This window comes from Nesoenas mayeri, assembly GCF_963082525.1.
Source record: "Nesoenas mayeri genome assembly, chromosome: 3".
NCBI lineage: Eukaryota > Metazoa > Chordata > Aves > Columbiformes > Columbidae > Nesoenas > Nesoenas mayeri.
In genome coordinates, this window is record NC_137544.1 from 48,222,314 (window position 1) to 48,236,689 (window position 14,376).

General features: G+C 38.0%; 1 protein-coding gene across 1 annotated transcript in view; it reads right to left on the reverse strand.

Annotated features, from left to right (window-relative positions):
* Positions 1-14,376, reverse strand: part of WASF1 (WASP family member 1) — a gene marked incomplete at its 3' end in the record, with an annotated part of 69,685 nt that overhangs the window by 26,161 nt on the left and 29,148 nt on the right. Inside the window, exon 3 of the mRNA XM_080342865.1 lies at positions 595-755. Within this exon, the coding sequence (XP_080198991.1) occupies positions 595-727 (133 nt within the window). The 5' untranslated portion in view covers positions 728-755. The remainder of the gene's footprint in view (positions 1-594; positions 756-14,376) is intronic.

The window sequence follows — 14,376 nt, forward strand, 5'->3', positions numbered from 1 at the left end:
TCATGCTGGTTCATACTTTACATAAAGCAGAAAAAACAACCCAGAAAGGAGCCTTTTAAGAAAATCTCCTTCAGAGTTCTAGAGTTTAAGTAGTATTCACTCCTCTCAGACGCACTGAGGGAAAAATTGTTGACAGAGGGAAAAAAAGGAAGAGAAACCTTCAGCTGTTTGAAATACTATGTAACGATTACATTTCTGGGCTTATTATTTTAAAATACAACTACTTTTTTTCTGAATGATCACAACATGACCAAGGATTTAAGTTAAGAGAATTAAGCAACCAGTGATATACTCCTCATTATGTCATATTCCTTAATCAAGAATTGCTCTCAGGTTAGCAATTACTGACTTCATTAACTACCAGATATGATTTTCTGTCATGTCCCACTGGTAACAGAAATATCTGACTGAACAGTTTTAAAACATGTTGCTGCAAATATTCCCACCTTTCTTTCATAGAAGTCCATGCTAGTCAGCAGCCACAAAAGGAGCACATTCAAGGCTCAGAGAATTAGAAAAGGTGTTCCTACTTTAACCACAAAAGCTATGACTGTAAAATATATTAGTATACAGCTATTAGGACAAAGTACTTACTTAGGCTACTCAGTTGTCTGATTATATTTGCCAAGGAGATATTGGTGACACATTCCAATTCATTCTTGATACCTCGGGGCAGAGCTGTGTGGCACAGGTGCCTGGGGTCTATGTTTCTTTTTACCAGTGGCATTCTGAAATGTATCAGAGGACCAGCAAACCTGTAAAAAAAGGAGACAAAATACTGTTATAAGTTTAACTATATTTTAAAGTCAGATTATGTCTAAAGTTAAATTGACTAATCCTAAGAAGATAAGAATACCTCCGCAGTACTGATGGAATTCATCGCCCTGTGAGCACGTAAAACTTCACGTCTTTGCCCAATGAAAGACTATTTCATTCTTTCTCTTCAAACCTTTACCTGACTCAGATGCCAGTGAATGACAAATATTTTTTTACAGTTCATGCTCCTCCGCCCCACCCTGAATAAAAGACAGGAAAATCTTCACGGTACAAAAAAATTAAAGAATTATTTCCTTCTTGACGGACTACTTCCTTATTCAGGCCAGGCAAAGTCCAACAACAAATTCCCTTTATCATGAGGTCAAAGTCAAACTAGTTGCCTATTCCACCTGAAAGGTAGATATGATCCACTCATTATGCAATGTCATTTTGCCAGCAGGAGTCACCCTTCTAGTCTAAATACCACTTCTAAATCATACCTAATCAAGGTAAGAAAAGATGTTTCCCTTCCACCTACACTGCTACTGGCAATAAATTAGGCTAAGAACATATCTTTCAAATACAAAAGTCTCTTCAGTAAACTTCTAGTGCAAAGTCCTCCAGGACTCAGAAATCCGACCTCTCCACACATTTCAAAATCCACAAATGTTAAATTAAGAGTCTTTACTAATTCTGCAGACAGTGTAGAAATCATCTCAGGCAGTGAATCCCAGGCTTGTAATTTTCTGTACCCACAGCACTGATTGGAATGAGTTTCCCAGGGGGCAAGTTATGCCTCTCATCTTATTAGTGCTGCTTATTAAGATCTGTCTACTAAAACTTTTCTTCATGAAAAATGGATTCCCTAAAATTGTGTAATTTTTCCATCATCTGTCATGTAAAACTCTGGATGCTCAACGCAAAGCTCCCATTTGATATGCAGAGAACAGCTACGCTTGGTATTGGTACAACTTTGTCTCTCTTCCCATCGCAGAAGAGGCGGCACTTTCTGCAGACAGCAAGATGGACAAGCTCTCCACAACATAACCCGCAGTCCTAATTCCACAGCCAGACAGCCCCTGCCACAGCTTCATGTGTCTTCTGCTTCGAAGCTTTATCCCAAAATGTTCTCGGGATGCAGCTAGGGCTTCACATTGCACCACAGAAGGCATCTTCCCTACAGTATATTTTTTACTCACTGTTACCTTTACTTGGTCGAAATGGAGATTTTTTTGTATTAGAATAACATAAGGCCATTGTGTTAGAGCTGAAATTTTGCTGACCTAGAATGGCATAAGGAATTGAGAGTCAAAGACAACTGCAATGGAGTATTTTCCTCTTGCAGACTGCTTAGTTTTCTCCTTGCCACCTTTCCTGGGAGTATATTATTTCACTGAACCCAGGGTTCATAGCTGAGGGAGCCAGGCAGGATCCTTAAGTCTATCTGAGAAACACCTCTGTGTTTCCAGCATTTGATTAGACTTCATTCATTGCATTTTAACACCATGTCTACTGCCCTTATTTTCTTGAGAGATCAAAAATATTTTTTGGTTTTGAGGGATAAAAACCAATGAAAATAATTTTTCGAGTCACTGGATTAAAAGAAAAATTATACAGTTCTTAACATTTTGTAATTTAGTTTCTCAATATTACCAGTAAAAATTATGCAAGTTTGCATGGGGCAGAGGTAAACTATAAGTACTGACTTTTATTTTCTAGGAATAGCTCGATACTTTCTAGACCCTAAATATTTAAGTACTAAAAAGCCAGCTACTACATACAAGCCAAATGAAATAAAAAGTGCAAACACCGTCTCTGATAGAAGCGATGATAAAGTGGTTCTAGTTAAAGAGAGACTTTACACTTGCTGGTACAAGACACGGGTGGCAGCATGAAGCAAGGGAGATCACATGGACCCCACCAGCAGAGCTCCTGTTGCTATAGGGGCACACAACCCCTATCCCCCCCAGTGACGAGCCTCTAAATAAACCCTTTAACTACAGATTCCTTATTGCAGCTCCCCAGCAGAAAAGAAACACAACAAATGATACGTGAGCAATGTTCTACAGAAGCAATTAAATATTAATTCCAGAGTTAAGCCCTTTCTTGCTTACTGCTTTAATGACACTGTCGTATCAACATCACAGTAGGCAAGTCTTTTAAAAGGAGGTCCAAACAAGTATGTAAAAAAATGTTTTCAGAGCAAAATTAAAAATCTGCATATAAACCAAACTGAAATAGTCCTTATTTCTATCTGACACAGATCTGAGTTAATAAGGATAAAAAACATCTGCAAATAACAAGCATAAAGCCAGTTGATGGCTACTGCACTTTTTCTTTTGTTTCATCTTATATAATCAAGATGTTAGTAAGTGATGATATTGCTCTGCCTCCTTGATTTTATATCATTAATTAAAAAAAAAAAGCCTAATTTATAGCATGTACAGATCATAAAGCCTGAGATGCTCAAGTGACAGATACTTTAGAAAACTCTGTTCAACAGCAATTTAAAAAGAAGCTTAAAAGTAATTGCATCCAACTGCTAGGTAGATTCTAAGCAACAGCGTTTGAATGTGTACTGCCTTTTGCCAGACTGATTTGTTGCTAGTATAGAACATGTAACAAAATAGCTGAAAAAATGCAATACTGGCCCTAACATTTTCTCTAACAGGCATAAAAAGATGCTGCACAAGCAGAGATCAAGCCAGAACTGCCTGGACCCCAAAATGTACAACTTTGAACCTGAATAGAAGTCCATTTAAGACAATGGAAATGTTCTTGCATTGACCTCTCTGGAATGTGCAGAAAATCTACTTTTTGACCTTTTCTCTCCCCAAAACACCACAAATACTATTTTCTAATATCTGAATAACACTACCCAAAGAAAGCATAACAAGAAAAGGCAGCAGAAGCAACAGTAAGTGTGGTAAAAGGTATATTTTTAAAACAAGAATAAACTTGGAAAGGATACCAACAACAGAAGATAAAACTAACACCTTCCAAATTATGTATCATGTCTGAAAACTATGCAAAGCCTGAGCAAAGAATACATCCCCATTTCCAACAGAAACAAGAAAAGGAGGCAGCCAAGGAAAATATCACTCATACATGCTTAAAACAAAGGAAAACGCATTTCACATAATGTTTTATAAATTGTGGAAGGCAATGCCACAGGATGCTGTATACAACAAAAATACCTGCTGGTAATTTGTCCACCACGAACCACATATTCTTTGCAGTTTGTTGCAACCACTAGAAGATCTTGATGATTCCTCCCCAATTGCATGCAACAGCAAATCAAACTTTACTGTACCCAAACAATTTCTTCACTCCTATAACAGATGTAGTTCCTAATGTAGTTCTTATCAAGAAAGCTGAAAAATTTTGAAATCTCTATATTTATTATGCAGCTTTAGAGCTGTGAAAGAGGAAAAAACAAAAAAGGCATTGTTACAATCTAGTACATCCTTTAAATTAAAAGCAAAAAAAAAAAATACACCCCTCACATCCTGCTCCCAAACCATAACCCAAGCTGCTCAGGCAGCAATGGAAAAATTCATTCCTAGGTCATAAAATCCTGTTACCACGCTGCTCCCCAGTAAGTCCTGGAAACCGCTCGTAATCCCAAAGAGGCAGGAGAGAAGCAGCATGTCAGTGCCTGCGAGCATCCCCAGGCTGAAGGGCAGGTTACACGACACCTCCTCAGAGGATTCCAGTTCTCCTCCTGCCTCACAGGTCTCAGCTCCTCCTCCCCGCAGCCCCACCGCTCTCAGACTCAGGATCCTCAAGCACAAGTATCTCTTCCTGACTGTCCCATACAAATCTTTGAGACAAGCCTTAAGAAGAGGCACTAGTTTACACTCGACTTAATTGGAAGTGCTCTAGTCTACAGCCATCTTTAAGTGAAACTCCTCTTTACAAAGAGACGCCAGTTTCTTTTGCAGAGCCACTATTGAAAACTCTTCTCCCTCACTTCCCGTGCACCCTTTGAAGCACTCCAAATCCACTTGAGAAGCCAACTCTAATCTTCTTTACAAATCCCTCTACTCCAGTTGCACAATGTCTGGCACAACCTCACTCCCCATACATATGTTGTGAGTACGAGTACAGAATACAAATGTGTGTATATACTGAGTATCTAATGTTTTTATCAACCTCTCATGCTTTGACACATGATTTTTTAGGAATTAGGTAAAATGCTCCAGTTGCTTTTTCAGTTAATTCCTATTACTTAAAGAACTGCAGAACAATAGTTCTAATGAAAGTTAATTACTGTCTTTTTACAAAAGCATCCTTAATGAGATTTGACTGCACTTCTTTCCAAAAGGCAAGTTATTTTGTGCACTGTACAGCCCTCTTCAGCTATCAAGGGCCTTAGGGGTGACGCTCTTCTATCTCTGTCCCATATTTCTCAAACACTGCTGGCAGCAGCTGAGAAACCTGCTCTGGGGGCACCGGCCCCCCTGCCCACACCGCAGCTCCCACCAATTGTGTTTCACCCTACTGCTGGTGCCAAGAATCACAGAATCATCAAATCATAGAATGGTTTGGGTTGGAAGGGACCTTCAAAGGTCATCTAGTCCAACCCCCTGCAATGAGCAGGGACATCTTCAATTAGATCAGGTTGCTCAGCGCCTCATCCAGCCTGGCCTTGAATGTCTCCAGGGATGGGGCATTTATCACCTCTCCGGGCAACCTGTGCCAGTGTTTCACCACACTCATTGTAAAAAATTTCTTCCTTATGTCTAGCATGAATTTCCGCTCTTTTAGTTTAAAACCATTACCCCTTGTCCTATCACAACAGGCCACGCTAAAAGGTCTGCCCCCATATTTCTTATAGGCCCCTTTTAAGTACTGAAAGGCCCTGGGGAGCACAGGTGCTGGAAACAGCTACTGTTTTCCCTTCAAAACACTCCTGTAGGAATATCTCAGAATTGCAAAATATGTGGAGAAATGTTACATTACTAGAAGCTTGTTAAAAATTGGAAATGTCAGTTGTCACAGTAATGATTCAGGTTTTCTAGCAAGCACAATAAGACAAGTAGGAATGAAAAGTCATTAAGGTGGAGAAAACTAACTAACCTGCCCAAGAGCGTAACTGGTAATTAAACTATACTTTGATTTTTCTTTCAGAAGACTAATGAAATTTGAAGATCACGTGTCTTTCTTAATGAAAGTTTACTTCTTATTAGGTTACATTTTGTCCTTAGTAAACTTGACATTGTTTTCTCAGCATTAATTTATGCTTTTTATATAATATTCCAATAACACAGCACTGAGTGCCCTTGCTTTCAGGGGATTAAATTTAATTCCAACTATCTCTATAGCCTATCTGTATGTCTTAATATTACCATATGTCTTGTAATTTTCCTTTAACAATGTGCAACAGCAATGCCTTTCATATGCCTCATTTAATTGATCGCGTTCTAGCTCCTGGCAGAACAGATCACAGTTTGAAACAGCACAATCAATTTAATGCCCACCCACCCTTAGAAACAGAAATAGACTATACAATAGTTTTTATATTTGCTTATATAGTCATGTACTAACTAGATCTACACTATACAGACTTTGGGACACAATGGAAGTAGCTAATAAAAATATCCAAATGTATAATGAATCTGGTAAAATTAGAAGTGTACCAGTTAATGAACATGTTCATTTTCTTATCAAATTTTCTGTTCATTATTCTACCATACATCAAGTTATACTAGTTGCAGAAAAACCAAAGACAAGATCTTGTAATACACACCTCTACTATGAAACGGCAAATGTGCAAAGACTTCAAGCAGCTTGTTTCTCTGCAGCTCCCACTGCAGCATCAAGGTCCAGCTAAAAAGCTTGAGAAAAAAACAGACACCACAGTAGGGTGTCCTTCAATAAAGTAGGCCACTACCACCTACTGCTGAGTAATATGAGTCAACATAACGATTTTAAAACTCTCAAGGCTATTAACATCCCTTAGAAGATCCATCTTGGAACTGACAAGAAGACAACAGGTATCTTAAAATGACAATTGAACAGAAATCTGTTAAAATTACAGTTCTGCAATCCCTTATGTTATGAACCACGTCACAGAATGGAAAATCTCCTTGGAACACCTCCCTCAAACCTCCGTCTTCTGCGACTTGGTCTCAAAATTATTTCCAACTGCAGATAACTAGGAAAATATCACTAAAAACCATTGTCAGACAAAATAAATGCAAAATACGCTACTAGAAAGTGATGTTGATGTTGACATCACTGCTGTTTGAGTGCAAAGCAAACTGTTTACATCTTAATACCTCCTATACTAGATTGTCTGTTCAAAAAAATTGTTACATATTTGGTTAATGTATGGAGCAATGACTATATAGGGTATATAAAGGAGGTGGATAAGTTTTTTTTAATTAAACCACAGAGTAATTAATAAAATATTTTATTTGTAATCACAAATATTAAAAATACTGTTCCTGAACTAACTTCTCTTAATAGTCTGTTGCTGAAGATAAAAATATGCAGAAATGGATTAATATGTCAACAGGCCACTTAAGTCTCTATCTCAGTAACATTGTACAGGAAAGTACTTGATTTGCAAGGTAATAACAAAAAGATTTCCAACTCATAAAATTATAAAATGTATTTTAAAATGCACTTGTAATTTTTATTCTGTATTTAGTATTGACTGGCTTCTGTATTGTTGTAATTGTCTGTGGCAACTATTGTTTTCTTCCTATAGAACAATCTGTAACCATCTCAGTACATCTGTCACATCAGATAAGCAGAAAACAGACAATGCAATCACAAAAATGGGTAGGACTTGAGTTCTACTCAATCTCCAAGGCATAATTACAGACAGCATCAAAAAAACTACTTTTCAGCTACTAACATGCAGCCCATTTTCTCCAAGATGTGCATCATAAGACTACAATTTCTCCCCGATGCGTGCATGCACACCTGCACACACATAGGCACACTCATCTTTAAAGAACATGGAAAAAAACATTTGAAAATCGTGGCTTTGATTTTAGACCTAAACCACAGCTACATCTATTTCCGTGCCAAAATGTCTAAGTTTCACCTCTATTCAGCTAAAAAACAAACAAAAAAAGGCAATTTTTTTTCCAGTGTAAAAAAAAACCAAGTTCATATTTTCAGCCCTATATTGGTTGAGATATTATGAAACAGCGTAGCAAAAATGAAGGCAATTTTTGAAAGCCATGGGTGAGAGAAAATGGAGTAATTAATTATTTGTATGCTGACTTTTAAGATCTATATCTGTGATAAATTAGTGTTTTCCAAAAGTCTTAGTTACTGTCACTGAGGTAACTCCAGTGATGGCAGCAACAGCAGAATTCCCAGCGTAGGTAACACTGCAAAATAGGACCCCCTAGTAACTGCAGAGTATTGCTGATAATGCAGCAAGTACAACTTAATTAATAAAAACAGCAGTAGTATTTCAGAGGAAAAAGCTGACATACCAATTTATAACCATAGGGGCTACCTCAAGTTTTAAGGGAGGCAAAAGCACATTTTCAAGTAAGTGAGACACTGCAATCTGGGTCTAGTTAAGGAGCTACATGTACAAAAATAAATACAGTATCATAGGATGCAGCAACCAGTTTGTACTGAGTGTGTCCAGCCCTCAGGGCTTCCAGTTTTGCTGGGGAAGATCTTTAGAGCTTGACTGCAGCTACAACCTGTTGTATGGGCTTTCTCAGGGTCCTTACACACTTGTCTGAAATTCCTCCCACCCGTGTTTAGCTCGCACTGCCACTGGCCCCCTTATTGCAGTGCGCAGGTGACAGAGGCTGTCACCCCCATTTATACAGTCCTTTCTTTCCCCTCAAGCCCTAATGAAAGATTTCGCCCCAATCATGTGTACAGAGCAAAAACCTTAGGTATCCTAAATACAACAAGAGAATATTCAGCTCAATATCAGTTTCTTTTTCCTAATACAGGTGCAAAATCCAATAGGGTTAAATAAACAGCAGGCAGATTTTGCAAAACTCTTGCCTTTTGCTAAGCAGAACTCCTATTACTGAAGTGGAATTCGAACACAAATAATTTGGAGCACAGCAGCTCACAAACTACAGCTGGTTTAGATAGTTGTTTTTTGGTTTTTTTTTTTTTCAAGGCTAAGCTCAGCTTTATTTCACACAACTGAAGTTTTTCCCTTTGTTTTCCCCTCTGATTTTCTGGAATACTACCTACTGATTTTTAATTTGTTAAGCATCAATCCTTTTAATCATGTTGCTTCCTTCATTTTTACCCTCTACCAGCAGCTTCTCTCTTACTGTGGTGTCTTTTAAATTTAAGTTGTTTATATGAATTTTAACAAATCTACAGCAAAAGAAAAAAAAACCAACAGCCACCACAAGGGCAGTTATTGATGTTTCTTGCTAATAACTGTAAAAACTTTTCTGTTTATCTTAATAAAGAAACTATTTAAATCAAATTGCTCTTGGAAAAAAAAAGAAATTGGGTTCAACACTACCTACCTTGAACATTAGGACTGCTGGGGGCAATAAGGCACTAAAGCCACTTGCGTTTCTGGCTCATAGACAACATTCAATGAACAAAGTTAGATGTGACACATTGCATTTTATTGTTAGGTTATCAATTGAGAAAAAAAAAAAAAGGCGACTCTTTGCATTTTTATTTCTATTAAGCTTCCTGAAGAAGTTAGTTAATTTAAAAAATATACAGTATATGCACAATGTATTTGCATTATATATATTCACACACATACCTCAAATAGAAATATTTTAAATATTATATGTAAGAGCTGAAAAAAGAGCTGCAACATTTCCTATCAGCATTACTAAATATTATTCAGATTACCGTGTACTCATTATTTTTCTCCTAGTGAGCTCCTGTCAGGTCATTTGATTAAAAACAATTTTGGAAGTATCCTGGTTTCTAATTTAGGTACAGCCAAGAATGCTCAAATTAATTTTTGATTACAAGTTTCCCTCCATTCCCCAAAGGCTAAAAATATATTAATGCATAACATACTATGTGATTTGAAATTGCTTTTTGAGACCTACGTTTTATCTGATGACATTTTTTCTTGCAGCATTAATCTGGTTTTCCTGTTAACAGTTTCTACATACGGTGTGTAACACAAAAGCCCTATGATGGATTGCAACAAAAGCTCTTTATTATAGTCTTGACAGAGACAGATAACTAACCCAGTGTTAATTTAAAATCAAAACCTTAGTACCAGAACTAACGGTACAGCTTCTGTGGTTTTGGTGTATCTATCATAACATAATACCTTTGAGAATTTTCTAATTTTTTTCCTGAAAATGTACATTCTAAATATTACCTTTGTTACACAGTCCTGTACCAGCTCAGGATAAGACCTGTTAAATGTACACATCGACTGTCTAATTTTATAAAATTTACCAAATCCATGTCAAAAGGACACCAATATACTTCCATTGCATGGATACAACAACCTGCTTTTGAATGGACAGTGTTTCGCGGCCGTAAATAACAAATATTTAAAAAAAAGGTACCTGAACTTCCCAGCTCTGAGAAGTAACCCGGTGGGCACTGGGAAGCTCGGGTGTCCCACCCTGGTCGGGGCACGGAACCGCCACGTTCCCCATCAGCGCCGCACTGCTGACTTCCAGAGCTCCCTGTGCCAAGGTGGCCCCGGGGCTGGGGCACCGGGAACCGCAGCCAACACCTCCCACGCCAGCCCCCGCCAAACAGGCTGGCCCAAGCACAGACCATTAGAATTCAACACGCAGTGCCCTGCCTTAACAACAGAGCTGTCCTGACAAAGGAAACACAGAAGCGCTCACCCCCGCTGACCAAAGCCTGCCCTTTTTCCTCAGACACAAGTGGAGAACCCCCTGAAGGCAGAGTGATTAAAAAAGAATTATTCCTTTGGTACCAAGCTACAAGTGGTAAATATTAAATTACGATGTGCCAGAAATAAAAGAAATGAGTGGCTGTGCATGGGTGAGGAAAGGAAGGGGAATACGACAGTCTGGGCCTTTCGCCATGTTGACCTTACTGCTGAATCCAAGAAACTGGATGCTAATGAAATAATAAATAATCTACAGTAGTAATTGGACCAAAGTACAGAGAGGGCTGGGACTAAGAAACATCATACAAGGCAGAAGCTACTTATGCAGTTCCCGCATATTAATCCACCAGTGATACCCACTATACTAACTAGTACTCACTTACTAAACTAAATAACAGGTGTCAGCAATGACTATCAGAAGCTTTTTATGCCTCAAAAATTACTACAGATTTGAGGAAGTGATGTTAGCACTGCAAGAGCCAGAGAGAAGCCACGTATTTAAAAATGGAATTTTCACTGCACTTTATGCTATGATACCAAATGTCTAAATGCATTTTATGCCAGGATACCAAAACCACAAATGACAGATTATGGGTTTTGATTTTCTTTTTCACAGTTTTAAAGGAAGACTTAAGATAATAGCAACTATCAAGTGGGATGTACAGATGTGTAATAATCACCTTATCATTACTAGCTAAGCTTCTTTGTAGATGAATTTTTCCCCCTTGTGAACAATAACAATCCTCAGAAGAAGATTTGTTGCAAAAAATATGAGTGTGCATAAACAACATTTTGCCCTGTCTACTGTCATTTATGCTACTTAAAATGTTTGAACAGACATGCTGCAGGAAAAAGGTATTAACATTCCCAGAGAAGTTGTTTACTCTTGAACAGAAATGTTATTAAATATTCAACAGTCCAGAAACACTGATGATTTATATTGTTGAAGACTAGAAACTGATCATTTCATTCTTCACTCAGTATGATGTCAAAATTCCCCACTGAAGTGAATACAATATTTGCTTAGTAAGGACTCAGATGTGCCTGTTTCCTACCCAGTGCAGAGCTGTTTGGGACAATAATTTTTCCAGTATTTTTTCCCATTCAATTTTTATCATTTTAGGTAGGGGGTTTACAGTAATTTCTTGTGCAAACTCTTCTACAACCAACTACATCTCATACACTGGAAAATGTGCCAATTCTCCAACTTTCCCTCTTAATTTTGCTCCCCTACACTAATTCCAGTAATGTTTATTACTCTTACTGAAGTACCATCTAATCTATCAGCAGTATTCTAGCAATGTGGTATCCAAAACTGAAAACAGCATTCTGGATGCATTCACGTTACATGAGCATACCTAAACAACTCTAAACATCAGGATGGTGTTTAGCCAGCACTGTGCGCTTTGCAGCCCAGAAGGCCAACCGTATCCTGGGCTATATCAAAAGCAGCGTGACCAGCAGGCCAAGGGAGGTGATTCTGCCCCTCTCCTCTGGTGAGACCCCACCTGGAGTCCTGCGTCCAGCTCTGGAGCCCCCAACATAAGAAGGACATGGTCCTGTTGGAGAGGGGCCGGGGAGGCCATGAAGATGTTCAGAGGGCTGGAGCACCTCTCCTATAAGGAAAAGCTGAAGAGAGTTGGGGTTTTTCAGCCTGGAGAGAGAAGGCTCCAGGGAGCCCTTACTGTGGTCTTCCGATATGTGAAGGGAGACTATAAGAAATATGGTCAGAGATTTTTTACCAGTGTCTGCAGTGACAAGACAAGTTTTAAACTGAAAGAGAGTACATTTAGATTGGACATGTGGAAGAAATTCTTCCCCATGAAGGTGGTGAGGCACTGGAACAGGCTGCCCAGAGAAGCTGTGGATGCCCCATCCCTGGAAGTGTTCAAGGCCAGGTTGGATGGGGCTCTGAGCAACCTGGTACAGTGTAAGGTGTCCCTGCCCATGGCAGGGGGGTTGGAACTAGATCTCTAAAGGTCCCCTCCAACCCAAATAATTCTGTGTTTCTATGAATAATTTAATTTATACCATTATTAGTTGCAATCACCTACTCTAAATCTGCACTTGCATAAATTTGATATTGCAAGTTAGGGTGTTTTTTTTTTTCTTGATTAAGTTTCTAGTTTGGATGTCCTTTGAAGGTTGAGGTCTGAGGTTCAGACTCTCAAACTTTTGGTCCTTTAAGTAGCTATTCTGAAGTTAAATGAGATTCTTTGCAGGACCACATTTAGAAGGTAAAATAGAAGTTTTTTGGTATTAGCCTAAATTGCATGACTTCCAAAGACTAAATAACCTTTTACAGAAAATTGAAGAAACAACTCATGCCAATATTTATTAACAAGAAGTGTGACACTATTTGCCCTTCTGTTATAACACTCTGATGAAAGATAAATAAGGCTGCATACTTTGTCCTATAAAAGAAACAATATTCATTTAGCAAATTTATGTTGCAAGTAGGGACTACCTGCAATAAAATTTTTAAACTTGTTATATTTTATTAAATTATTTTTAATATTTCATAATTTCTACAAGCCATAATTTAAACACGTTAACATATATCATAAGGAAAATCTTATTTTCCAGAAAAAAATAGATTTCCTCATATTTTCATAAGCAATATTTTAAAACCTAACTTTTACATATGTATTTTTCCCTAAATGTAAATACTAAGATTAATTCTATCCAGCATTTGCATTAACTGCCTAGGTCTGAGTTTGAGAATATTCTTGCCGGGAAAGGAATAAATATTTTTTTGGTGAACACTGGAGCTAATTAAAGCGAGTTCTCTCAATGCTTTTGTGTCATAGTTGATTGTGAGCATTAACTAAAGCTGTTCCCATAATTGGGATATCTGTAAGATGACTTTCCTCTCTGGTTTCCTGTATCTGTTTACATGTAAACTAACACTGTCCCCTTTCCATTGCCCATAACATTTGCAAAGACATTCATTTTCATAATAATGTGCAGGAGTTTAACAATGTTTCAAATATCCATTCCCCTATGAAATTTGACTCATATCAGACAGGAGTTTAGCAATTATTGGGATGAAATAGGAATCATAGACAAACAGACAAAGAATGACTCTAATCACCTCCTTTTCTTGACCCCAGGTTTGTAATCTTGATTTTAAAAACAACATAGTTTTGTGCTAGGCTTCAGTCAACAATTACTTAAAGTTACTGGGCTTAAATAACAGGAGGCACAAACATGAACATCCTGAAATTCACACATTCTTGTACTTTCTGATTTGGGCTTGGAAATACAAAATCCACGGGAATGAAAACTGCAGTCACTAATCTGGAAATGCCACCTCAGTTACAAGCAGAGACAAACGATTAACATTTGGAAGCTCTGCAAGGGCACATATCTTCACAAGGACAGGAGACTGTTTTCAGCTGTGCGTTTCTCTTACATTAGACTTCTTAATAGACAGTAAAGGTACACTACAAGGCTTATGGCATCAGCATTATTAAATCACTGTGACCAAAAAAACTGCATGTACATATTTATCAGGGAAAATAAGGTGCTCTCAGTCTGCAGGGAAAACATCCATAGCTCTCACAACCATTAGGTGTGACAATCATAATATATTCTGTGATAAGGGAAACACTGAGTAAACAGAGAGCTCTGCTGGCTCCTTTGAGGGAGTCAAGGGACTATAGACATGAAAAGGAAAAGAAAAGAAGATGAATCTGTTTATTCTCTGCAAAACAGCAGATTAGCCCAGCCAGTCAAGAGGAAGAGCAGACCTAGCAAAGGAGTTAATAAAGTTGGCTCCTTCTCTCTTAACAAGTATTTAGCAAAGGGTAGATACT